Source organism: Candoia aspera, chromosome 9 (genome assembly GCF_035149785.1).
Source record: "Candoia aspera isolate rCanAsp1 chromosome 9, rCanAsp1.hap2, whole genome shotgun sequence".
Lineage (NCBI taxonomy): Eukaryota > Metazoa > Chordata > Lepidosauria > Squamata > Boidae > Candoia > Candoia aspera.
This window is the reverse complement of record NC_086161.1, coordinates 8,875,184-8,903,141: the sequence shown is the minus strand read 5'-3', so window position 1 is coordinate 8,903,141 and position 27,958 is coordinate 8,875,184. Positions and strand designations below refer to the sequence as shown.

At 40.3% G+C, this 27,958-nt stretch overlaps 1 protein-coding gene across 1 annotated transcript in view; it reads left to right on the top strand.

Moving 5' to 3' along the window:
* FLI1 (Fli-1 proto-oncogene, ETS transcription factor) overlaps positions 1 to 27,958 on the top strand; it is a 64,896-nt gene that overhangs the window by 26,578 nt on the left and 10,360 nt on the right. The window contains exons 2-5 of the mRNA XM_063311556.1: positions 4,354 to 4,565; positions 11,658 to 11,815; positions 14,656 to 14,859; positions 22,889 to 22,957. Coding sequence (XP_063167626.1) covers positions 4,354 to 4,565; positions 11,658 to 11,815; positions 14,656 to 14,859; positions 22,889 to 22,957 — 643 coding nt within the window. The remainder of the gene's footprint in view (positions 1 to 4,353; positions 4,566 to 11,657; positions 11,816 to 14,655; positions 14,860 to 22,888; positions 22,958 to 27,958) is intronic.

The following is a 27,958-nucleotide window of genomic DNA, read 5'->3' as shown; positions in this document are numbered from 1 at the left end:
CACAAATAATACAGACATACAATGACATATCAACAGTAAACATAAAATACAAAAACAAGAGAAAAGAAAAAAGGAAAAGAGAAGGGAGGTGGACCAAGTACTTCGGAATGATTCCTATAAAGTGTCAAGCCAATTTGCTAGCTGAAGGGTGATTGATTACATTGCCATCACCAGAGAAAGGATATATTTCTATAACTGCTCCAAATCAGGCAATGGGGATTGAGAACTCCTCTCCTCTAGAGAAATCCTTTCTTCATCAGGTTGCTCTACCTGTGGGCCCTGCAGAAAAGCAGGTGGGAGAAGGACAAGGGTCATATAAATTGATTGATTGATTGATTGATTGATTGATTGATTAAATGAATGAATGAATGAATGAATGAATGAATGAATGAATGAATGAATGAATGAATGAAAGTGAGCATTGGTGACTGGTAGATAATTTTCCTATCTCAGGTAATGAATCTTCTTAAACCACTCTTGCCAATTTGCAAGTGAAGTTTTCTCTAACGTGGAGCAGAGCCTAAAGAAAATGTATTTATCCTATTGAGATGAGGCACTGCTGGTAAAGATACTATAGTAAGAACTGACCAACCAACTAAACAGTGAGACAACCTGAAAAGGTAGACCAAATGGTGTATTAATGGGGAAATGATGCAAAATAAATGGTTGCCTGCTTCAATATTTCAAGTATGTAGATACTTTTTTTTTAAGTGCTAGAATGGTGGACGACATGAAGTGAGAAGGGTATTTACTTATTTATACAATGTCTAAATAATAATAAAATAAAAGTCCACCTGAAAAACAAAGTAGCAGCTATACCCTTATCTTGAGTTGCTCTCTTTGTTTTTCTAGGGAAGCCCCCACTCCACCCACCTCTGGTTTTAAGAGATAACAACTCTTGTCTTTGGCATGACTTTTGAGATAGAGGAAAAAGGAAGTTAATTAAGAATTCCTGATATTCATTCCCAGATTTCACTGCTTTCATATGAGTGATTTTTAATTTCTTTCCTGCCTGTCACAAATAATGTGATGAATTCAGTGGAGTATGTAGCATAGCTGTGATAAAAAATAAGCTGGATGAAATGTAAAGTTACGCTGCAGTTTAATGGTATAAGAATAAGCCACAGTGAGTCTTGGGCTTGTATGGTTCTCCTGTCTCCTCCTCTTTCTCCAGACATAGGTCACATCCTGAAGATCACAAGTGAAAGTCTGCAACCTGTATCTTCCATTGTCATGAACTAAAGTTGAAATAATAACCTGCACGTTGCATAAACCCTTAATATGGCTTGTTTGTTGGGTTCTTGGTCTTCTCGGAGTTTGCTTGGCTTCCTGCAGACATCTTAGGTGACATCATCAGTGCACTGATGAAGCTACCTGAAGGAAGAGAAGCAAACTCAGAGAATATCAAGAACCCAACAATTGAACCCTGAGCTATATACTGTAGATCCTCACTATGGCACGGCTTATTTGTTTGGTTTAGTACAGCATACATTTAGTACATATGAGGTGGCTGATGGGTATATGCTTGTTCTATTTTGTTGTACAATTATCTCTTAGCATTTGGCAGTCCCCGTGACTTTCCACACCTCAGTTAAATCCCAGAGGAAGGCCTTTTGAGCAAACTCTTCCCATGATGGATTTTAGACAGCTAAACATAAGCAGCTGAGGAAGCTGCAAGAGTGAGGTAGAAACACATAAGTAAAAGAATAATCACAGCATCCTTAGCTACCTTACAATCAGAAGTGAGATTACAAACACATCCAAAGAGATTTGAAAGAAACTCTAAGGCACCCTGAAAATGAGGACAGATGGCATAATGTTACTAAAAACATCACAAGGCATCTAGTCCTCTGCCCTGTGGATGCATCCTGGCCTTCCAAGTGAAGATTAGCCTGAGGAAGATTGAAGGGCAACAGAATGCCTATGTTATGAATTTTGCTTGCGATGCTTCAGGTCTAAACTTTCAATTGTCTGGCAAAGTTCTAGCCCATTGGACTCTTGCCATTAAAGCCCTGCTCTGAGTTTTGGCCTGTAACAGGTTTATAAATTGTTTTCTGTATGAATTCTTTCCATACCTCTGTTACTTCTGAAGGTGTTTTTCTTCACTACGCCCTGCCTTCCTTTCACCAGTCACCCCTATATAAAAGCCAGTATTCTGTTTCATGAAGTTCCCTCAAGAAACAGAGGACTGGGCTGTGTCGGCAGTCACAGAAATTTGGTTGGGTCTTGGCTCAGCCACAGACAGAGCTCAGAGCGATATGCCAGGAATGTAGCTTAAAATGAGGAAAGCTAAAGCTGGCCTACTACCAAGGACAACATCATGTAAGATATAAAAAAACAAGACATGTCTCAGGTCTAGTCTGGACCATTATACAAAGACAGAGACCAACAATTGTGCATTGTAGAAGAAACTGTCCCATTGTTCTGTTGCATGATAGTCATGCTTTGATTATGCTTAGGAACTAACTCATAGTACCTCTATAACTGTAGGTTATCAAAGGAGCTCAACATGATTATTTCTTCCACATATGTTACAGTGACAACTTCATCTTTGTTGAATGTTGTCAATCCCATGTGCATGCTGATAATCTCTGTTGAATTGTGTGGATGCTTGGAAATATGTATGCATTTGCTCACATTCTGGAGGAAAGTTGTTAATGGGAATTTAACTTTAGGGGCTGTCAATGGTAACTTGAACATTGATAGAGGGATCTTGAATGTCCTGTCTTTTTCATCAAATCTTATGGCATGTTAAAGGTGGCAGGTTTATTGTGATATACAAACTAAGCCCAAATTATATTGAATAATCCTTAAGGAGGTGGTATACAATTTGCTTGGGCTGAAGGACATATCTGGCATTTGAATGGCCTGCTAGATGAATCCAGAGCAGAAAAATGGGTGGCGCCAGGATTAACAACACATTTGATTCAATATAATGAGCATATAATTCTAATTCCAATTAAATGTAATTCATTAAATGCAACTAATATTATTTCTGCCCACTCTTCTAGTGTTTCCCCAATTTCTGACATATTTAAAGTTATAATTTGGTGTCAACATTACGAAGTATGAGTGTGGCCACACATGGCCCTGAGTCTTAGTTTAATCATCCTTGTTTAAAGGCAGAGGCAACATTCCCAGGGTTGGAGGCTGTAATTCACTCCCCCAACCTGCAAAAGTGTTGTAAGTGACATTGCTGGGTTTTTCCTTCTTGTTTTTGGGCTCATGGGGGGTTAAGAGTGCCAAGTGATGCAAGACGCTTCTGGAAACCAACCATTCCCTTTTGTTTTCTTAATCCTACCCAACTACCTCCCAACTGCCCAACTACCTCCATACCGCTCATAACTGTGTCACCCAGATTCAGAAAAATGGCTGGATCCCAGCACCATGATTTCAGGCATTGGAGGCAAAAGTTGGGGGTGTTAAGGATAGAATTATTAGTGGGAGGTGTCTGGAGGTCAGATTGCTTCCATTTTCACCTTTATTTGAGGGGCAAGAGAGCTCAAAATCACATGTTTTAAAATCAGCCATTTCGCACCTGAGTTCCAGTGATGCAGTTTCAGGGTATTGGGAGATCTAAATGAGGTTCTGTTTGTGGCGCATAGGCTTGAGATTGCCAGCCTTGCCTTTGGGTGACCAAAGACTCCTTATCCTCCATGGCCAGCTTTCCAGGGTTTCAGACATTCTCAGCATTCTCAGTCCACAGCTGTCATCACTTAATGCGTGGGTGCCAATATTGAAATATTGGCCATCCCCTGTAACACAGCACACTGTAGCTGACTTTTTGCATTATATATTTCCAAAATCCAGTTGTCCCAGCCGTGGGCTTCAGCAGATGGGTGGTGCTGAATGAAATAGCACTCCAAATGACTGATTGAGAAAGCTGCTTCCACATGGTTACTTTTTCCATGTAGCAGACTTTTAGCTCAGCCTTCTCCAACTGGGTATTTTCCCCCATCCATCACGAAGAACTTGTCAGCTAGAAATTCAGGGAGTTACATTCACCACGTATCCATAGAGCAACAGTCTGGAGAAAGATGGCTTAGCTCTTCTGAATCTGGCAAATTATCAAAACAAAGGGAGGCGTTTTTCTCCATTGCTACAGTATGCAACTCTTCTGCTCTAGGTTCTTCCAGCTTGCTCAAATTAAGGGTAAGAACCCACAAACTTGGCTTAGTGGTTGGGTGGAAGCACAAAAGATCCTGATTCAATTTGCAACTATGGGGTGAATGCCAGTTTCAGAGAGAGCCTTTCTGGATATCTGCTTGCCAGCTGTGCGAGGGATATATAAGCTGAACTTCTAGCATAGATATAACCACCTGCTTTAATTTCTCTTTCTCCTCTTGATATCAGGAGGCTCTGTCAGTGGTGAGTGAAGATCAGTCACTCTTTGATTCTACCTACGGAGCTGGTGCTCACCTTTCCAAAGCAGATATGACAGCCTCAGGGAACCCAGATTACGGTCAACCACATAAGATCAACCCTTTACCTCCACAGCAAGAGTGGATCAATCAGCCCGTCCGCGTCAATGTTAAGAGAGAATATGACCATGTGAATGGATCCAGGTAAGGACAGACAAATGCCTTTCTGGCACAATAAATTGCAGCTATCTTAACAGGACTACAGATATGCCACCAGATGGCAGCAAAGATATTCAGGAAGTTGTACTTTTGCTGCCATCTAGAGGGCATGAGGATTTTTGTATCTCGGCCTCTGTTAAATGGATATATTGAGCTTGTTTATAAGGGGAAGATTAGACCACAGAAAGATAATGAGAATGGAGGGCAGGTTACATGGCTATGCTGCTGAACTCTCTTCCATTCATTAAGTTTTCACATAGAGACATTCTCTCTCTCTCTCATACACACATAGAAATGCACAAACAAATCCATTCACAAAACCACTACTAAGAGAAATAATGGGAAAGCAATTTCTTCTCTTTTAGCTGCTGGCTAATCAACAGGGCAGTGAGGGACATGGATGCATCTTCAGATGAATGAAATAATAAAGGCCCATCTGGGCATGTGTTCAGTCATTCACAAGAGCAGAAACACATGCAACTTTAATAAGCATTGTTAAAACAACAAATGGAACTTGTGACAAAATGTTGTGGAACTGGAGGCTATTGGATAGAATTTCAACCAGCTTGTGTTGGGTTTTTCTTCTTAGATATTTTTTTTATCCCAGCTTTATTATTTTTATAAATAACTCAAGGCAGGGAACATACCTAATAATCCTTCCTCTTTTCCCCTTAGGACCTGGTTTTCTACCTGGCCTCTCCCCTTCTTGGGAGAGAGTTAGCTGAACATGCTTAACCTTTCTCCTTGGCCTATTTAATTCTTCTCTATATAAATTCTTTTTTTCTATTATCACTATAGAGTAGGCAATCTTTGATCCCCCAGATCCTTTGGACATGCTGGATAAGGCTGTTAAGAGGAATATACTTTTGAATACAAATGCATTGTCCACTCTTAGAGAATATTTTTTTTCATGAAGATATTACAGTTTCTATGAGATCAAGGGGGTTCTTCAACCCTACAGCTACTTTTCTCTTATGAAGGAAGGAAGGAAGGAAGGAAGGAAGGAAGGAAGGAAGGAAGGAAGGAAGGAAGGAAGGAAGGAAGGAAGGAAGGAAGGAAATCCTGGTCTGAACAAATTGGAAGGCACATTTGGAGAGCCATGATTCTTTATCATTAGAAAATTTCAAAACATATTTGGGGAGGCATCCACACACATTGAGAAAACCATAAGATTCCTCTCTTCAGATGTGACTTTGCTTGCTGAGATGAAGCAAGATGCTGATAATTGCAAAGCCACCATGACTTAGAGGGGCACACATAGAAGCTCTCAGTGGTTTGCCACAAAGTGTGCATGAAATATAACCCTATGTAGCTAAGTGACAAATGGGCTAAGTGACAAAAAGATTTAGGAATCTAAAAAGTTGCCTTCTGTTGAGCCAGATCATTAGCTTCCCAGTCTTGTGGACCCCGACAGGCAGTCATCCCCAGAATGAAAATCTTAGATGCCAAGGCAGAACACGGACTTCCTTCAAAGCTTTCCTTCTACCCCACTGAGCCAGTAAGAAGACAGAACTGCTCAGTAAACTGGATTTTGCAAGATTAACCTGCTGCTATTTCCTGCTGGTATATTTTCAGGAGGAAATGGCGGCATCATTGAACATTTTGAGAAATAAAGTTTTGACTATGGCTTTCTAAAACAGAGAAACTTTATACATGACATTGCATATATTTTTACAAAATGTTGAGGGAATGAGAGATGGTGAAGATAGGGCTTCAGCTTGTCCCACTTCTCTTTATTTTCTTGTCTGCACGCGACTCTCATCTGCTCTGGGAAGCATTCTGTTTTTGGATTACAGGAGGCCCAAGAGAATGGCAGACGAAGGAAATGGGGAAATTACACAGCATGACTGAAAGTATGCTTATGCTGTATCTTGAGGCATTTCCAGGAGTCCAGCCTATCTGTTGCTGGAGTCTTCTGATTTAAAAATAACAACAAAGCAGGGTTTGATCAGGCCATTCTGACATTATTGAATTGTGGGCTTGATCAGATTTGGTTTAAAGTATTGGATTAGGAGAGTTGAATTAATTCGGAAGAAAGCTGCTTTGCACAAAAGGCCATTGAATTGTTGGATCACTTTAAAAGGCAGGCAGTTTATTTGCTTGTGATAGTGATAAGCCTCCAAGCTGCTTGTGCCGCTCTATTTTGTACCCATAATGCAATCCTGACATCGCGTCATTCTTTTGGGAGATCAGGATCAGGGAAAAGGGATAAGTCAGACTTTACCTGGAGGAACCCTTGAAATATTTTTCAGGCCTCGGGGAACCCCTGTACATTCAGGCTCAAATATAGGTCAGAAGTTACAAAATGATTATATCTGTTTCATGGGTAGGCCTGTCTATATGCATGAACCGTGTTCTTAAGCTAAAAATAAAGAATGAAATTTACCTCTTTAATGTTAAGTTGCCCGAATTTGAAGTAGTTTTTTAAACAACTTGTGATCTCCCAAGGAAGCCCTAGTGACCTCTCATGGAACCCGAGGGTGCGACAGAACCTGGTTGAGAAGCCCTGTTCTAGAGGCTCATCCACTGTTCCTATTTGCTGTAGCATGAGGATGCTTTATGAACTGTTTTAAAGGACATATCCTCATTATGTTGCCCATCCCCAGTCTTTGACGGAGGCAGCCTATATTTGTCTTTAGCTGTTCCAGTTTTAAAATAGTGTTTTCCCTCTTCGCCAACACAAATCTTGCCATGTGAGTGGTCTACAACATCTCAGTGACAGTGTTGCTGAAGACACAGTCAGAGGATGGGATCTGCCCAGCTCCTGTTGGCTACTTGGTGCTGTTGCAGTTGCAGAGCACAGCTTTCTGTGGTCATTTTAGCTTGGGTTGCAAGGAAGACTGGACACCTGGCTTCTGACCAACGCTTTCCAAAGCACTCGTTTGTGTTACTCAGGCTCTTCATAAACACTGATTTACTACTTTTTGCAAACAGCAGTAAACCTGACTTAAAAAAAGGAAAATAAAATAGGATGCATGTGTGCACATGTGGGGGTGATGTTGGCCCCTTCTCCCCCTACATCTGCAGGCCAGCTGGGGAGGGCTCCAGAGAACATTCATCCTCTTTTTCTACTTTTTCTATTAACCTCAAGTTCTGCTTCCTTTTCCCCCAACCCATTTGATCCAGGATGCAGGGAAAGAGCCCGTGTGTTAAATTAACTAGAGAGGGGGTGCAAAATACACCACTTTGGTAATAAAAATAGCAACAACAATAACAATAATACTAATATCATCTTTGCTTCTCCTTGAATACCAATTAATTCCATTTCTAAATTCAAAAGCCACTGTACCACAGAATACCAGGACTTTACCTTTAAAGCTTACAACAAAATTATTAAGCCTCTCTTAATAACCCAAAGATATTAATTTAATTTTGAACTACCTCTAAATTTCTTTTAGAATCAGAAGAGGTGCCCTTAAACAGAGGTACCTCCGTTATAGGATAGCAGCATTCTAATGTTATTTTAGGAGGGCATGATTCCAGAAGTGCATTAAAGCATGCCCAAAGAATCAGGCTTCCTATGAATGGACCTGTGCAAAAACAATCTGCACTGAAGTAAGTTGGACTAGATGGTTGAACCTGACACTCTATCCATCTGCCATAACTCATCTCCACCCCAGCTCCATCTAGGAGAGCAATTGAAGGATGCATTTCCCAACACCTGGTGATGTTTGCTGGGAGGGCAAATGAAGCAAGGAAGGGGGAGAGCCCACTAGTGATTTTCCTTAACTTATCCCATGTTAAAACTTTAAGGACAGCACCACTTCCTGACCATTTTACTGATGGAGAAAAGGTCTCACAATGCAGTGCAAACTACAGTGTCCAGAGTTGCCTCCCCACATCCTGATTGCTCTCTGCTCTGCAAGTTTAGCTCTGCATTATGCTCCACTTTCAGATGGTTTCATGATGAAAAGTGGGTAATGAATATTACAAAGAAATGAATAAAGTACCATGAGGAGAGGGGGGAGTACTAATGAGCAGAAAGCCAGAGATGGTGGGAGATAGAATAAAAATAGTTCAAAGGTAACACATCAGACTTTGTAATGCTTGTGTAGCATTATCTTTATCTCCCCCCGAGTGGGGGAGATGGGCAGTAATAAAAATAGGATAAATAAATAAAATAAATAAATAAATTTACCCAGGTTTTGAAATTATTAATGAGCTCTCACATATTCCTTATTCTTCCTTGAGATACACTGAGTTTTAGTGCTGGTAGAGGAATATTAGTTATTCTAAAAACCAAGGCCTTTTGCATGTTGTGTTTATTGGTGCAGACATTTTAAGTATGTCCCATAAAACATAAAGTGTGAATGTGCAACAATGCATATAACTTACTGATATCAGAGGCATTTTTCTTACCTGTAATATATCAAATGGCCTTAACTGGTTATCATCTGAGAAATTCCTTCCCTTTATCCCTCTCCCCTTTTTCAGGGGGGACTTACTCCTTACTTAATAATGTCTGTTTACCTCTTGATTGTCTACATGTTAAATATGGCTTCTGAATGTTCCCTGGAAAAGCATTTCCACCTTTGATCCTGGGTGAAATGAGAACTTCTCTCCAAATCATCCCATGTCTACACACAAAGCAGTCTTCAACTGGGAGAGGGGTAGGCATGCAGCTGTGTCCTTGTACCACAGCCCAGTAGGCCCCATTGCCATGTTCCCCACACAGTGCAGCTAAAAGAGCCACTTCCGCATCATTATCACCAATGAAAAAGTCAAAAGGAGGGTATAGATTTGTACAATGTAGATGAAATTTTAGGAAAAAAAATATTCTATTTGAAATAGAAATGCATCAGTGTCAGGCAGAATATAACCAAGGATCCTGTGGGCACAAATTATGAATGGACAACTTCAAGGTCCATGTGGTGCTCAGTTCTATGGTGAAGCTTTATCTTAAATTAGATTTGGTCTGGACTGCCTTTCCAGGTGAGAATAATTTTCAAATCAACGTCTGATCTCTGTCGGCCCTCCTAATACATTACATCCAACTTTCCTTTAGAAGTTCAAATTGATACTTCGTTTTACCCCTATAACAACAACTGTATGAAGTAAGTTGGGCTGAAAGAGTGACTTGCTTCAAATCACCAATAAGGTTCATGGTTGTGGGAAATTGAATCTGGGTCTTGCCAATCCCAGGCCAGTAGTTGAACCTCTACACTACAATTGGCAGTCCAATGAACTATGCCAGAGTGTCTCTAGAACCAGGCACCACTTAGACCAGATTTCACCTACCTGGCAGCCTCCAGACATACTGTTGATTGTAGCTTCCAGAATTCTCAGCCAACATCTCCAAAGGCCAAGCTGGCTAGGGATTCTTGGACTCAGGGACTCATGCAAGATATACATTAGAGGGGACTTCATAGGTCATCTGGTCCAACTTCTTGCTCAGTGCAGAAATGTATTCCCAACAGATGCCATCAAGCTCGCATTAAAGTTTTAATATCTCTGGACAGCACCAAGTTGGCAAAGCTTGACTTAGACCCAGGCAGGGTTAAATATATAAATGTACCACCTGGTAATAGTTAACGTTGTTCTGTCTTGTCTCTGCATGTTGGCTTGTTGGCAATCAAATTGTGCTTTGGAGAAGACTATAACCTCCCTGGATGGAACTGCAGAGTGCCAGACATTTTGTACTCCAAAATCCTTATAGTTTTTTAACACCTGACACAAAGAATATCTGTCACCAGTAAGATACGAGCTTTCTCTTCTCTTCTCTTCTCTTCTCTTTCTTCTCTCTCTCTCTCTCTCTCTCTCTCTCTTTCTCTCTCTCTCAACCCTGCAGTTGCTTAAACCTTTTTCTGCCTGCCACGGGGACATTAAAATGATCAGCAATTTGCCTCTCTGAAGACCGCCTTTGGTTCCATGCCTGGAAAAACAGTAGGCGAAATAGTACAACCTTAAGTTCTAACATGTGTAAGTTATACATCTTATTTCCATTTCCAAGCAGTCCTTCTCCCCAAAAAGACATGAGGAAAAAATTATCGTCTGCCTCTGAATATCTCGGCAGAACGTTTATCTCCCAGCCATGATAACTATGCTAGAATAATTCCGCCTCTGTGCCTTAGCAAACAAATTTAAAGTTCTCTGTTGGAAAATCCTTCAGGCTTGTTCAGCAGATGGGAATTTAAGATGCAGGCATGTTCTTCTCTGTTTACTGAATGGACTGGATTCTTTCAAAGTTTGTTTTTCTTGTGGCTGATGGTTGGGTCAGGTGACATGGTTCTTGAATTCAAAGAAAATGCCAAAGATGGAACTTAGCAACAGGACCTAGTTCTGTCTACTGATGGTTATAGGGCCCATCACTTTATCTGGCTGGTATATAAAGGGACTCCATTTGTGAGTATAAGGTTCTTCTGTGCCTGACTGAGGTCTTTATCCCTACTGCTCTTTTACATACTGACCTGACAGATGAACCTTGTGGTGGAAGTAGTCATGTGTCTAAATAGAGAGATGTTGCTAACCCTTGAAGTCTTGTAATCCACTTCCCACATGTTCTTTCAGAATGTGGAATAGTGATGGCCTCAACCTCTCAAATAAAATTAAAAAACTAAATGCGGTCTTGACTTGTTCTAATGGATAAAGCATATGAATGTAATAATGCCTACGTAGGATCAGACAGAGGTCTGTCTAGATCAGCCAGTTGTTAGATCTCAGGAAGAAGTGAGCTCCAGCTGAGATTCTGGGTCTTGGAGAGCTCACTGTGAGCCCGTATAAGCCCATGGAAGGAACTGGGTTTTGGAGCAGCATAATCTTCAGATCCAGAGGTGAGACCATAAGTAGGGCTTCCCATACTGACTTTAGTATGTGAGTTGAGTAATATACGGGAAGTTATTTTATGTACTTGAATCATAATCCATTAAGGGCTTTAAAGATACCATTATAGATACTATACTCATTGTTGATACCATTACCTTTTCCATCCCTGGTGTACATAGACAAAACTATGATTTCTATATTTCTGTCATGAATAAATACATTCCTCTGGCTTTAACTTTTAGCCTTTGCAGAAGGACCCCGAACCAAAAGCAAAGCTGAGCCAATATTGTACTAACATCTGTATTTATATTTCAGGGAATCTCCAGTGGATTGCAGCGTTAGCAAATGCAACAAACTGGTTGGTGCTGGTCCAGAATCCAACCCTTTGAACTATGGCACCTACATAGATGAAAAGAATGGACCTCCTCCTCCCAACATGACCACAAATGAAAGGAGAGTCATTGTTCCAGCAGGTAAGAGACCACCTAGGTACTAATAGTGCAATCTTATGCACTATTTATTTCTTGGGCAGAAATAAATCTCAGTAAGGACAAAGAGGACTTACCCAGCAAATAAGTGTGTAACAGATTGCAGCTGAAGATCCCGTTATACACAATCCATTGCTTCCCATACTGCAGCAATTACTACTGAACATAGAAAGAACTCTTCCAGAACGGTTGAGTTGTAAGTGAAAGTGAAATTATAGCTGCAAGAACGATCATAAATTGGAAGAAAAAAACAGGCAATTGAGTTGTAGTGCAGAATATACCATATTTGGTTCTGTCTGTGTTTTTTTTTTAGTAGAGCCATGCATTTTTGATAAAAACCATGAGAAAAATAGCACAGGATGCAGATAAAAATACAGACATCCAATGATAAGTAACTCTGTAAAAACAGTATTATATGAAGTCTGATAGAAACCTCCCTAAGGGGGGAGATTAAAAAAAAACCTTACATATTCCATTTTCAATGCATAAAAATCCACACTGTGTGTGAGAGAGCAAATATAGTCTAATATTTTACAGCAAACAAAAATAATGGCTAAAGGTTATTTAAGGAACTTTTTTTTCCCTAGACCTCTGCAAATAATATCCATATAAATGTTTATAAATAAATGAACATTTGTTTATATGTTCATAAAGTCTTCTGAAGTTCATCAGCTTTGGCAAAGTATCATATTGTAATAAAAAGTATACGATTCCTGGATTTTCTTTTGTGTTAGCAACAAGAATGAAATTCATAGTTACTTTGACATAGGGGATTGCAAAATTTTCGGCTTTGAACCATCTCAAATTCAACATAGCCCATTTCAGGTTCAGGGTCACTTTGTGCTCATGGTCTGTTTCGATCATTCTGAGCATAAAACATCTCTTCTTCAATTTCAAGACACTGTTTCAAGCTTGAAACACTCAAAAATAGAAGATTCTCTTTCAGGTGTGAGATAACTGTTATAAGCATGAAATGTTTGAAACTTGAAGCATTCAAACTTGAAACAGTTGACAATGTCGTGCTATGACATCATCATTGCATAGGGCCTGGTTACTCGAGGGATCACCTGTTCCCCATCTGCCTGGCTGATTCAATCATGCACGGTTGGTGTTCTTCAGGTTCCTTTGATTAAACAATGTCCTCTCTCAGGACCCGGGAAGTGTGCCTTCTCTGTAGCAGTACCTGCCCAATCCTGTATATCCATCCTTCCTCCATCTGTATTGACTTAGCAGGCCTTGGTGTTGCAAAACGAAAGGTTGAGTGGGTGGGAATAAAAGTTTGTTTTTGTCAGGCAGTTGAGTCTGGAAATATGACTCAGACATATAAAGCGAACTTGTCTGAGTAGGGAGGTCATTTTACAGAGAATTTACTACTTTCTGGAGCACGCTAATAAACATCTCTCCAAAAATTGCAATTACCATCTGTGCAAAATTTGTAAGGGGCTGAGCAAAGGGTCAAACAGTTTGGACAGCATGGCTGGAACTGCCTAGTTTTCAGAAACCTGAAATATTAGCTATGTGGGAAAAAAGCAAAATATAAACTTAGTCTTTGGAGAATGAGACTGAAAAAAAAATGTTGTGAATGGACCAGCAGTGACCATTGAAGCTGCCAAAGAGGCTTACTGATATGATGATGAGGAGGAGGATGATGATGACGACCCCAGTATTTAATATTTATATAGACACTCCAATTCTTTGCTGGTCATTGACCAAATAAATATATACCTACTTACTACCAGTTCTGCACTATTCCAGATTGGTCATTTGGTGGCCATAGCACACATTTTGAGGGAAAGTGTACATCAGATTGGATGGGATTGTGTTCAAATAGGCCAGGTTTGGGACTTTCTGGGGATTTGTGGGGAGGAAGATAGGGAGACAGGCTTTGGGGGATATGTTTAGAAAAGTGTATTGCCACAATTTCTAGAAGTGTCTCATCTCAAAACGTAGTGCAGTTGAAGGGGACTCTCAAGATTGCAGCAACAACCACAATGACAGAAAAGCAGTTGGAGACCACAAATAGCTCATTAACCCTGTCCATGGCCCAATTAAGTTTCATGCCTCTATCTTGTAATATTTCACTTAACCATTCCTCTCTAGTAAGAAAGAAACTGGAAGAAGGGATACAAGAAAACGGTCTTCCTTCCAGGTAGTAAACTGCCAGAAATTTGACCTCAATGTATTTGGCTGATAGCAAGTATTTCTATGATCTATCATGACCTGGGAATATATTTCTGTATCTAAGCAGGATTGGGTATTATCAGCCCCAGTAGGTAGACCAGACCAGGAAATCATCTCCACAGGAAGGCTAAGACAACTTTTACTGAGGTTGGCTATAAAGGGTCAGACATGACTCAGTGCTTGCACAGGGGACCTTTCACCTTCACACATAATAACAGAACCTTGCAAGTAGGGTTGTGCTATACCTCCTCCCCCTTCTTATACTTCAGTGAATCAGGTAGAAGCCTGCCTGAGTTACTTCTGAATGTTATTGTGTTGTTCTGGACTTAAAAAATGTTTCAGCCCCTTTTGCCTAGGTAACAGTTCTTGCATGTTTCCATCAGGGTCATCTTCCTTACTCTCTACAGCTAGGAGTAGTTTGAAAGTTACCTCCCAGTCTTGGAGCTTCCCCAAAAATCAAGTCTGTGTATCTCCTAAAAATCTGTCTCCCTTGAGATATGGCAGGCTATAAGTCGAATTAAATAAAGATGATTAAGGAAATGTTCCATTTCTGCTCTTTTCCTAAAGCCAGGATCTTGACAGAGTATTGGTCATCAGTCATCTTACCTCCTTCATCCTTCTACCCCTCTGATTTCTTCTGATAGATCCCACATTATGGAGCCAGGATCATGTACATCAGTGGCTAGACTGGGCTATTAAAGAATATGGCTTAATGGAGATTGATACCAACCTTTTCCAGAACATGGATGGCAAAGAACTGTGCAAGATGAATAAGGAAGATTTCCTCCGGGTCACTTCCCTCTACAACACAGAAGTACTGCTGTCTCATCTCAGTTACCTCAGGGAAAGTAAGTTACTGCTTTATTCTCCCTTGCTACCTTATGTCCAACATGTTAAATGGCCAACACGCTCGCCTTGGGTGAGACTTCTCTTGGTTGGCTATGGAAGAAACTCCAAGAGTAGGCTTCCAAGTTTTATTGTAGTAAAGCTAAAGAAGCCATTGCAAAATAAAAATAAAAACCCAATGCATTAATGTGTATCAAATGCAAGCCCAACTTATAGTACAATCCGTGAAACTTACATCCTCAAGCCTCATTTGCCTAGTCATGTAATGTAACAAGCTAAGAGCCATTCCTTTGGGTAAGAAGAATTGTTTTCATCTCTCACTTTTTTTTTTAGTGATGGACTGATTTAGTATCAGGCTGGTTGTTTGTGACCATGTGAAAACTTCTTTTCATATCCTGTTTTGTGTATCACAGCTTTCTCCAGCATGGGACCATCTAGAGAAGCTGGGGCTGAACTGACAGCCAGCATAATCAGGCACAATATTCACTATGAATTCTGGGAATTACTGTATAGTCGCCAAATACCTGGAGGACACCAGATATGGGAATGCTGGGACATAGGTTGGGAACTGAAGGGGGAAATGAGAGAAAGGCAAAGAAGGGAGATTTAAGCAAAAGGGAATGAATGACACTAAAAGGAAATATCAACAAACTGTGCTGGTTCTGTTTTGAGATGCTACTAGGACGATTGCAGCACAAGGTTAATCCTAGTTGAGAAGTTCTTGTGCTGATCTTGTAGCATCTCAAAAGTGTTCTATCCCTGAGAAAGAAGCTTCAGTTTTACTACCTTATTCTCCATGTGCTTGAGTGTTGTTTTGCATTTCTTTTGGTGGCATTATTTTAGTTTCCTTTCTTATTGGAAATGACAAAGGATGCTAGTGGTGGTGTGGGTCTTCTCTGTTAAACATCTTTCCATCCTTTTTTCTATACTTCCTTGATTGTCCATATTTCCCAATTTGAAAAAGTCTTCATGATGTCTCCCTCTGAGATTTAATGAAAGGCAAGAAAGATGTAGATCCTGGAGAAGTGATTATATGGTAGAAGAGAATCATTTGCACACATCCAATGGTTACTGCATTACTAAATAATTGCAAGAATTTTCCTCCATGAAGATTTCACCCAAATGTTCCTCTATTTCAAAAGACATTTTAAAATCAACTTTTCATAGAAAAAAAATATTGAATGAGAACGATAGAGGGGAAAAAATACAAATTAATTGTCATTTTTATTCCATGTCTGTATTGAGTTCAGTTATAGGTGGTTGATAAATGAAAGTAGAGCTATTTATGATGACTACTAGTCCATCAAATGGAAAAAGAACAATAAGACATTTTTTTTGTCGCTACTGTAATGGGAGGGCTGACGGTTTGAAAGGGTTGCTCCGTTATTATAGATCTTCATCATATGCATAAAGCTGACACAGCAAAGATATAGGTAGTGTGTGACAGATGCAATAAAAGGCATGCACTAATGTGCTCTGAAAAGGGGAAACAGTATTAATTTATACCCATGCATAAATTTGCTCCTTAATGTTTTAAAAAAGAAAAGTTAATGCTATAGCATCCTATGTAGTTGGGCTCTAAAATAATGGCTGATGAAGTAGAGGTTTTATCTAAAAATAGAGACAGCAAAGCATGCTTTTTAAAAATTATAGCTGGTGTGTGTACACAGAGAGAGAGAGAGACAGAGACAGAGAGAAAGAGACGTACCTGATTCATCAGCTATAACCGATACAATTAATTGGCTAGACTTTCTATACGCATAGACAGTTTATGCACCACCCTTATGTACCACCACAAAGCAAGAGAGAAAGAAATATACCCAGATGGGTTGGGAGGAAGTCTGTTTTGTTTGGTAAAAGAGGAACAAAAACACAGAGAAAGGAGAAATGCAAACAGGTCATTTCAGTTCAAGTCAAACTAAGTTGTCAGCGTGCAACGTTTTCTTCACTCTGTCCCTCAAATGTATTTTGCCTGAATACAGGGAGTGAGTTCATTAATATGAATATCTCCACCCTGTCCTTATTCCATCGACAGCTGATTTCACACCAGCATCATTTCCCGAGCATCACTCAATGGGTATTTTCTTCTCCCCACCCCAATGCAAACTTGTGAAGAAGACCTTCCCTTGAGACTCTTTTTGCTTTGCATAGTGACATGGCTGCATGTCCCATTGTCCTCTTTGGCTGTCACTGGGATACTCTGACATATATGGAGCCTTGTCTTCATTAAAGCCTGCTTACAGGCCAAGCAGGCTACTGAAAATGACTTCTTTCCAAGCAGCTGTTCTTACATCTGCCTAATGACAGTCTGGTCTCTGGATTTCTGGGTAACTCCCTTGTGGTGTAACGCCTTTGAAGGGAATTTATTGTTTTTCCAGGCCTAATTTCCTGTGGTCGTTGAATGCTGAGCTGAGTGCAGAAGGTGCTCAGGAGCTCAGTTCCTTATGTCTCTTGTTAGAATGTTAAGGATACTTTGGTCTACTGGAATGAATAAGCTGAACTTAAGACACCTGAAATAGAAATGGCTTCTGTTGAAATGATGGCATGGGTGGTTACCATCAGAACTTGCTGGCTGACCCTGCAATGCTTTTACAGAGTGCACCACCATCTCTTCCTGGAAGAGGGCTCACGTGGGGGGCAGTTTGTAGGGTGAATATGTAGCCACTGGCTGATAATCAGGAGTTTTGTTGGAGGCATTCCTATTACTGCTGCAAGGGAAAGTGTGTTGCACAAGGTCATTGGTGGTTTGGTGTTAAAGACGAATGTTGAGTGGGTGCTTCTCTGCTGATCCGGGATGTTTGAAAAGAAAACATGACTTTTTAAAGGGTTTGGATTAAGATTAGGGTAAAAAAAAAATGTTTATTTGGATGGTTTGGGGTTTATTAAGATTAAGGTTATTAAAATTGCTGTACTATTAAGTATAATGGCAGACAATGTATATGCTTTTTAGTTTGATTTTTATTATAGTAGACAAAAATGTATAGAATAGTAGTAGGAAGGGAATAATTAAATAACTGTTATCCTTTTTGGGGGGAATAGTTGTTTAGGAGGTTTATATGATTTTTTAAAATTATTATTTTAATAAAAGGGGAGGGAGTAACTGTACTTAGTGATTTTTATAATGTGCCAAAGTGGAATGATTTATAGAAATAATGTGGTTTTGGTTTAATATGGAGTAAGAGATTGATTATGGAAAAATTTTGTATATCCTTGCTGTTAAAAGTCAGAAGTCTCATTCTTCTGTAATGCTGAAAAAAAAATCTCTTGTGTTTTCACATCTTTTTAGTTCTTTTTTCTTTTTTTGTAGCTTTTATCTTTGTCTTGAAACTTAATAAAATTCTTATTAAAAAAAGGAAAGAGAGCATGACTTCAAAAGCAGCAGAGTGAGGTTAGCTGTGGGTCCTGCTCATACTGAATCATCAAGTGCCAGTCCAGGGTCCTACGGGGTGTGCGGGGTTGGTGGGACAGCTGCCAGCAGATGGCAAGTGGGAAAGCAAGCTTAACAAGCTGTCCCATGAAAATCCAGTATGTTGAAGCCAGTGGACCAATTTGGAAACTTGCAAGCATGGCATAGATGATGAAAGGTATAGCCAATGCCAAGCCATGCAGATAAAAAGAGAAGAAGACTTTGGCTGCAGCCACCCACCATTTTATCTTCTAAGAATGTCTCTGAAGTCTGTATGAGGGCTTTTGTCAGTCAGTCAGTCAGTCATTTTACTGCAGTCTCACACCAGAACAAGAAATATGTCCATAAGTGATCTATAAGCACCTGTAAAACAGTTTAGCATAAGAAACCAGTAAATAAAATGTAAGACAACATTAAAATGCATTTATAAAACAGCCTAACTGGGACCCATGAGTGTAATCCAGAAGAAACTATCTAGATCTAGGTTATAAATGAGATAATATCTAAAAGTACATAAAATGTGATAATGTGAGGGCGATCTGGCTGCAACTGTCACCCTACTGATATCTGACTCTATTGAATCGACTGTCAGGATTGATTTGGCTGATCTGTCTGGCTAGGTGGGTGTCCCCTTCCTATCTCATCGCTCTGTGTGTGTCCCTCCTGAAGCTGCATCCTCAGTGGAAGAAGATGACCATCCCAGATGGGAGTGTACAGATCTTTGGTCGAGGGTATGCTGGCTGGGAAATCCTGGGAGTTGAAGTCCACATGTCTTAAAGTTGCCGAGTTTGAGGAACACTGATCTAGAAATGTAATACCCAGACCTTTAAAATAGGCTATGAAGCTTATATATAACCACTGTATCAACCAAATAACTTTGTCACAGCCTCATTGCTGCATTCTCTCCCAGTGGTAGGGGGAGGCGCCTCTACCCCAATTAAATCATGTTAATATACATTAATGTTCTCTTTGAAGACTGTCACCAATGAGAGCATTGATGCAACCAAAAGGAGGAGGTGAAAGTTTTCAGCACTTCAGTGAAAAACAAAAAAAGAATAAAATTATTTGCATGAACTCCTCTAAGGTGTTTCTCTTTCTCCCTCCCCTATGAAAAGCTGGTTTTGAATGGCAGCATGCATATTGTAAAATAGGATGGAAGATTCAAAAGCAATGCATGTGTTCAAAAATAAGAATTACTTCCCCTGCAGTTGGGTGGCTCCTTGGTTATAGTTAACTCGGCATGAACAAGAATGAGATAGAAGATTCTCCTCCCTCCCTCCCTCCCTCCCTCCCTCCCTCCCTCCCTCCCTCCCTTCCTTCCTTCCTTCCTTCCTTCCTTCCTTCCTTCCTTCCTTCCTTCCTTCTGCCAGGACTTAGATACTGAAATATTAAGACACAACTGAGAATGTGCCAGGTACCACACCCATCCCTGAGTATCAGTCATGAGTCTCCACCTATCTGGAATTAGTAACAGACATGTCACTAAATGGGTTGTGACTTCCAGGCAGAGCACAATCATGGCATTGCTCTGCTTAAATTTGAAAGTTTGCTCAGAAAAGTTTCCAGATCTGGGTTTTCTGTCTACTTGGTACTTGGCAAATTTTGCTGTGTCTGGTTCCTCACCCCAACCCCCACCCCAATTTGTCTTCTCCTCCGTCTTTCTTTTCAACCTCTTAATAGGAAACACATTTTTCCTCTCCATTTCTGGTGCTCCCACCAGAAATGTCAGACTGTTGGGCAAAGGTGAGAACTTGAACCAATAAACTCAGGGCAACTTTGTCTCTCTCAGCAGCTTTTCAGCAAAAGAGGACCCTGCTTTATTTGACCATTCACTGATGTGGTTATTTCCCCTTTTTCCTTTCCCTTTTGCCTACCTTCCTCTTCCCAGCCCCATCCACTGTGTCTGTCCACATTTTAGCTGCAAAGACAGCTTGTTTAATCTCTGGAAACCTCTTGGACCTTGCCAGAGGAGCTGGTATTCATCATGCTGAGCACGGGAATGAGGATCTGTCTCAAGTTTGCCAGAAAATGTGTCAGCCATAAATTTGCTTTCTCACTGTTATTTGAGAACAAAAAATAATGTACAAAATGCCAGGATTATAGGTATATAAAGCCATTATACACATTACCCTTCTATTTTGCCCAGTTTCATAGGCCTCTTGTGATGCCCATGCGGCTTCTTGCCCAGATTCCTGCCCCACCTAAAATTAATTTTAAAAAAATCTTAGAAGTAAAATAAAATAAATAGGCAAAGCACCAGCCCTTTAGCATAACCTTTATTTACACAAATGCTTTTGTGCCTCACCTAACCCTCATCAGCATCCTTAGCAAATGGTGTGTTGCTTGCCCCCAACATTTTGTTTGGAAATGTGGCCTCTTGCCCAGAAATAAAAAAAACCCTCTATAGTTTTAGAGAGCCTCTGAGGATGGTGAGTGTTGGAGCAAGTTTACTATTGACTTCCAGTCAATATGTGTTTTGTGACTGGCCAAGCCTCCCAGGAACTTATCTATGTTTGTGACATGCTTTCAAAATTGCCTATCCTTGCTACAGGCTCTAGCTCTATACTGCACTGGGCACTGTATTGTTGTTTCCATTACCCCTTGAACTAAAAAAGTTAAGGGCACGTTTTCCAAGCTCCAGATAATATAAATTATTGGGATAATCAAGGTGTTGATGTTTTAAGACAGCCAGTATTCCATGTGGAATATTTGCAACAGTGGGTTCATAGCCTATTTGCATGTTCAGAAAAGTTTCATGATGCAGGCGTCATGTTGCTATGCCACCCTAGAATATTGGGATGGGGAATTTGAGAGGATTTCAAACAGTGGTTTTCCATAATCAAGGGATTCTCTTTTTGTATAGAGGCATTCATCTTAGTATTAAACAGTATAAAGCACTCAGGAAAATCAATCTGCAGCTTTATATGCACTACATTGAGATCATATCCTGTACTGTACTGAGTTTGTGTGCCTTTATATACAGACACACACACACAATTTTTTTTAAAACAAAGATTAGCGATCTTTAAAACAAAGATTAGTGATTAGTGATCTTCCACTTTGCAATGCTACAGCCGCAACAAGACTATGCTCATGTATACCCCCTGGGTCCCTAACTACCTTGTCTTCTGGAATTTGTCTGATTGAATTTTATCTGGAATGGAAAGGAAAGACCATACAGCATATGATGTCGCGTTCTATAAAAAATGGTCTAAGCAAGTACAATGGGTTATACCATAAATGGGTCCCATTGAAAAAAAATGAACATACCTCCTTTATCATTATGAATTGAAGAAAAGGCTCGAAAACTGCACTGTTGTGCTAGGTTGAGAATTTGGACAAACCTAAAATATTAACAGAGTCACACAGCACTCTGCTGTGATTCATTTGTTGGATTGAGACTTATGTAGTATTGTTGTTGGATTAACACAGTATATAAAGGCCAGCCACTCTTAACGTTTCTCAAGATCTAATTTTCTATATTCAGGAGTTGCAATCAGGGCAGATTGTAGTATCAGTGGAGGCTTATACATCTGACAGGTCTTAAGAAAAGGTGGAGAATGGCGGTACTTGAGAATTGTATGTAATCATAGATGATGATGATGATGATGGAATGAGGGTCAGGCTGTGTCATGCTGAGATTATTTTCTGTACTGGGGGGAAAGTTTTTTTTTACTTTTTAAGGATGTAAAGCCAATTTTAAGATTATGACACATGTGTTTCCTGCCTCAAAAGGTCAAGAATCTAAATGTCTTGATGTAGTTTTAGGAGACCCCAGGGCCCCAGAAAGAAAAGAAGGTTCATGGCCCACAGATTCTCTAGCCAGCTTGAACCTATTAATTAGTGGAAAATATTTCATTGACTAAAAACTAAAGCTTTGGCAAGCTAGTTTGTTAGCTGCAGTTATTTCTGGAGTGTGATTAGCTGTCCTTATGATTCTGATTGATTGATTGATTGATTGATAATGCCACTCCAGCTCAAAGTCAGTTCTGGGCAGCATACAATTAAAACCATGCAATTCCCAAAAAAACCAACAAAGAACCAGAAAGAGCATCATAACCAATACCAACAAAACACCTCAATGGACACACCACCAACCCCAGGGGAAAAGTCCATTTTTCAAAAAGCATCTAAAGGCTTGCAGGGTCAAGACAGCCTGAATATCTAAGGGGATGCTATGCCAGAGGGCAACTGAGAAGGTGGGCTTCTTAGGTTCCATCAGATCATATTGCTGAATAGATCTTACCAAATGGGCAGAAATAATGGGAGAGAGGCAGTTCCTCAGATAGATAGGCCCTATACCATGAAAAACTTTATAGGTGGTAACCAGCTCCTTGAATTGCATCTGGAAGCTCACTGGTAACCAGTGCAGTTTTCTTAAGAGAGATTTTATATGGGCGTATCAAGATGCACCCATAATTGCTTCTACTACTGTCTTCTGGAGGAGCTGTAGCATCTGAGTGGTCTTCAACGGCAGCCCCATGTCAAACACATTTCAGTAACCCACATGTGAGGAGACCAAAGCACGAGGGACCTTGAGGAGGGACTCCTGGTCCAGGGAAGGATGCAATTGGTGCACCATATGAATATGTGCAGACTAAATTCACTCTGTTTATCTTTTTCAGGTAGTTCCTTGTTGTCTTACAACACACCAACCCACACAGAACCATCACCTCGCATCAGCACCAAAGACGGTGAGTTCTTAATATTTGTTCATAGTAATAATTGTTTGTCTTTAATGTGAAGAATCCCAAAGAAAGTGGGTCAAGATAGTTGTGTACAAAATACATGATCAAAAAGGAGGAAAAAATGGAATCCACCATGGACGAGATGGATGTATAATCACAGAATGGATACATAATTCAGTAGAGCTGATCTTTAAATATTCAAGAATGTTGTATTGCTTTAATATAAAAGAGTATAACAGAGGAAATGGCACACAAATATGTCTTTCCAATGGGAAAATGTGGACAAAAATAAAAGCTTAATGCAACAGTTGCATAATTTTTGCACTTTTCTAAAGAACAGCAGCAACAACAACGTGCAGTACATTGGATAACCTGAACTCATGGAGGACAGGAGGGCTTGCCATGTGGACAGAAACTGGGTTTTGATTGGTGATGAACATTTGACTCATCATCTGTATTTGGCCCTTGAATGGTATGCCAGGGGCCACACTCCAAAACCAATAAACATTATATTTGATTTCATTTAAATGGAACTTAAATGAAATTAATTAAATGCATTTCAAATTATTATTTTCCATATATTTCATCCTTATCTCCTTCTGTCACATTCAAAATTATAACTAGGTAGCAATTTTGGCATGGGCCTGGTTGCATCCAAAACTTTTGGGGTCCATATTTGCCCTCAGAGTCTCAGAACATGCCTCTTAGATCGTACCTTTGCATAGAATGACATTGCATGATATATAACATGGATAACTAGAAGTTAGCCAATACAATCTCTGCTCATTCTTTGCCCTTCTGTTTGCCTAAAGGAATAATTAAGAAGGAACTCTCAAGATTAAGCCTTCCAGGCATACTGCTCCAATATCTTTAGCTCTACTCTGAGAAGGAGATTCGGGACTGTAGAAAACCAGGGCCTCTATGAATTTCTACTTCAGCTAATGTTGCACCAGAACCCTGCCTGCAGTTTCTCAAACATTTGGTTCCTTTGTGAAATAAATCTGAAATTCCTTTCAGATTACTCTCACTGGTATTTTTTGAGTTTGTTATTGGAGGGGGAGGAGGGTTTCAGGGATTGCTTTCCCAGTCTGAAACCTCCCTGGCTGGCGATGTTTCCCATTCTGCAGAAGCTCCATGGGAGGAGCTGAAATGGTAAGTGTGAGAATCCAGAGAGGCTGCCATTCTTGGGAGAGACTCTACAGCAGTGTTTCTCAACCTCAGCAGCTTTAAGGTGTGTGGACTTCAACTCCCAGAACTCTCCCAACCAGCAAGCTGGCTGGGGGAGTTCTGGGAGTTGAAGTCCACACACCTTAAAGCTGCTGAGGTTGAGAAACACTGCTCTGCAATGAAGGACATCTGCAGGACATCTCTGCAGAGTCTTAGCCCCCTTGTCACTAGATAAATGCAAGAGTTTCCTGCTCTGATCATGAGCACTTCACTCTCTTCTCATTCCAAAGAAGTTTGCGAAGTAAATTCTCGTTCATCAAACTGAATGAGAACTGATAGATAAAAATGCAGGAGGTTTTTTCTGCCTGGCCCCAGTTTCAACTGGAGGCACACCTTTTCTATAAAAATCAATTCTTTAAAAGATTATGCTTCTCCGCAGAGCCTGATTACCACATCCTACATCATTTGATACCATTTCCCCAAGTGGTCACTTAATCTAAATCCCAGCTTCACTCCAGGTTTATTGGACTAACTCCATGTACAGAAAAAGCAAGCAGAACCTGTTTCAGTTTAACATTTGCCAACCTCGACTGAGTACTGAGATCTGATGGATTTGTCTTGAGAAAAATCTGGTGGAAACCTGGAAAGGGAGAGGACTAAAACATGTGTGATTAAGAGATTTTTAAAAATAGTTTTCTGGAGCATAAGCAATAAAACTGTGTCCTCATCTTTTATAAAGAAAACAAGTTGTATGGAAATCCAAACTTCAGATACAAAAAAAATGTAAAAATGTGTGGCCCCTGAAGGTCTTGGATGTGGGCCCCAGAGCCATTCCAAAAATTACTGGCAATTTGTAATTTTAAATGTGATGGAAGAGAAAACATTCAAAGAGTAATGACGTTATTACTTTTATATTTCAGTTAAATCAATTTTATTTTCTTCCCCCCCTGTCTTTTTCTGGCCCATCTGGTACCCTTTTTGGAGTACAGTTCACAGCATATACTTCAAAAGTTAAGAGCAGCTTATCACTATAAAGCCCTTCAGAGTATAGGGCCTGCTTATTTGAGGGACCATCTGTCTCCTGGGGTCTCTGCCCATCCTGTGCAATAGACTGAGTTGATGAGACCTGAAGATTTGAACGGCCCCTTCCCAAACCTCTATAACTGAGCCTTGAAAACTTGCCTCTTCACCAAGGCCCTGGACTATTGAGTGTGGCAGGGAATATGTGGGATTGAAGGTTATGGTTGTATTGCTTTATTGGAATGTCCATTGTTCTTTTCTTCTTGTTAATGATTGATAGATAGATAGATAGATAGATAGATAGATAGATAGATAGATAGATAGATAGATAGATAGATAGAACAGGCCATTCAATGGTGTAGACAAAGGAAGCTCCATGGATCCCAAAGAAAGAAGCTTGGGGGCCACTTTCAGCCACAGCGTATAGGTTGACCATTTTTGGTTGAAAACAGCATCAAATCTGAGCCAATGAAAGAGATCTTTCTGAGGGACCACATGTCATGATGTGAATTTTCTTGACTACTGCCAGTGGGGTGGGGGGAGAGGTAAGAAAGCACCGGATGCAATGATGCAACTTGACAAGTAAATAATCCTACACAATGGGTTGGGGAAGTATGTGAAGGGAGGAGGAAACTCAATATGATGCTGTTGGGGCAGCATCCTAGTGTTTCCTCTAAGGATGTTATCAGATTCTAGACTGAACTTCAAGCCATCTGCTTCAGAGAGAAACACACATGTGCGACAAGGCATAGAGGATCAATGTTGCAGGTGTCACTTTTGTTTGCAAAAGCAATGGCCCACTTGAGCAGCCGGCTCCCTCCAGCCACTGCTCTTGCCACTTAGAGCAGCCCCAGATTTCAGAAGCAGGAAAAAAAAATTGCAAGGTAGCAATGAAACTGTTTGAACTCCACTCCTGTGCAACCGCCTCTCCTGTTGAATAGTTTTCTTTTTAAATAATCATAAAAGGTTGTTTGAACAAAGCAAAAAGCACAGCGCTTCAGTCTGGAAGCCGTAAATACACACCCCAACAAGCTTGCCTGAGTGCTTGGCTTTCTGGAGCTGGGCAGGTGCTACAGCATTAAATAGAAGAAAAGAAGAAGAGGGAGAAAGAGAACTCAACTGATAAAAGTAATACTTCTGGCTTTGGTTTGTTTTTAATGTAGTGCTCTTCAGTCACTGCAACTCTAAGGCACTCCATTCATGGACGAAAGTGAATATATCTAGCTATTATCTCCTCTTTCTCCTGCCCTTCCCCCCCTCCTTCCTTCCTTCCTTCCTTCCTTCCTTCCTTCCTTCCTTCCTTCCTTCCTTCCTTCCTTCCTTCCTTCCTTCCTTCCTTCCCATTATTAAGTATTGTAGTTTATGTGTTACTGCCATACAGTAAGATATTCCCCATTTTTCCACCTCTTAGAAAAAGGGATGGGAAAACAAATTTCCTACAGAAAGTATTAATAGTAGTAAAACAAGTGCTATCTGTGAAAAACTTTCCAATTTGCTTTCTCTCTCTTATACATGCATATACTTACTTGATTAAATTAGCCATTGCTATCTCCTTCCCTCCATACACACATAAGCACCCTGTATTAAATCAAAAGCAGCATAACCCTATAGTTAAAATAAGAGTGACTTGGCATTCAGCTCTACAACTAAGACTTCCACAGCTTAGCAAATTAGGACCTCATATTAGCTCAAACAGCCAAGCCCACATTTTCCCCCAATATAGTTATTTTTCCTATTCCATATCATTCTTGCTTTTAATGAGGTTGTACACAGGCCAGGGAGCTGTGGTTCTTGGACAACCTAGAAATGTAATAAGTAAAGGAAAACTCTGAAGATGACAAACAGTGAGGTCTGCTGAAGCCCAGGCTTCATGCAAGTTGCATGAAAAATGGGCCTCAGCTATCACCTTAGAGCAGCTTTCCCCCAAATTAAGACAGCCAGAATCCTGGGGAAACTGTAGAAGGTATGTATGGCATGCACTGTTGTAGGTGATGTGGATGTGGATGTATAGCCCTTCCTCACTGATTCAGTTATAAATCACCAGTTAGCAGTCTACGAACTAAACAGGCCAGTTCTTGGCTCTAATCCTAACAGCTGTGGTTTTACTCACGGACATGCTTAGAAAGTCTCTGCCTGCCCCCACTTTAATCTGATTTGAAGTTCCTGCAACAGGTTCCTTTGGAGTCAAGCCCAACCTCCCTGGACATTGGCCATATTCCATGCCAACAAATATCCTTACATTTTCCAATGTAAGGCATCTTCGGTCCAAATTGTCTTCATCTGCTAGACCTGGATTGTTCTAATGAGAATCATCCAGTTTTCTTTGGCCGAGAAACAATTTTCTTGTAAATGAAAGGAGACTCCCCAGGCTCTGAGTAGAATGGCTGGAGCCTATCTGCTTAGTTTGTTTTAATGGGAAAGAGTCTGTTTCAGTTTTCAGATTTTGGCACGAGGTGAGGCATCCTCAAGTACATGCTTGGTGCAAGTAGACACATGATTTAGTGTAGGGATGAACAACATTTTGAGTCCAGGGGATATACCTTTTTTAAGGGTTGAAGGCCATAGTGAGCATTCTAGTTATGTGATGTGGTAGGTTTGCATCATCGACATGGGCATAGCAATAATGCTCAATTCCTTTCTTAGTTTTTTACAGGGTAGGTTCTTTGTTGTTCTTTTTGTTTGAAAATGGTAAACATATTCAGGGTTTACCCTATAGTTTTTGCATTTCCTGCCCCACAATGGCAGGAAACCTTTACAAAGTCAGCAGTGCAGTTAGAGTGAGCCTTAGAAGAGGACTCCAAAATGCCTCCATGCTGCAAG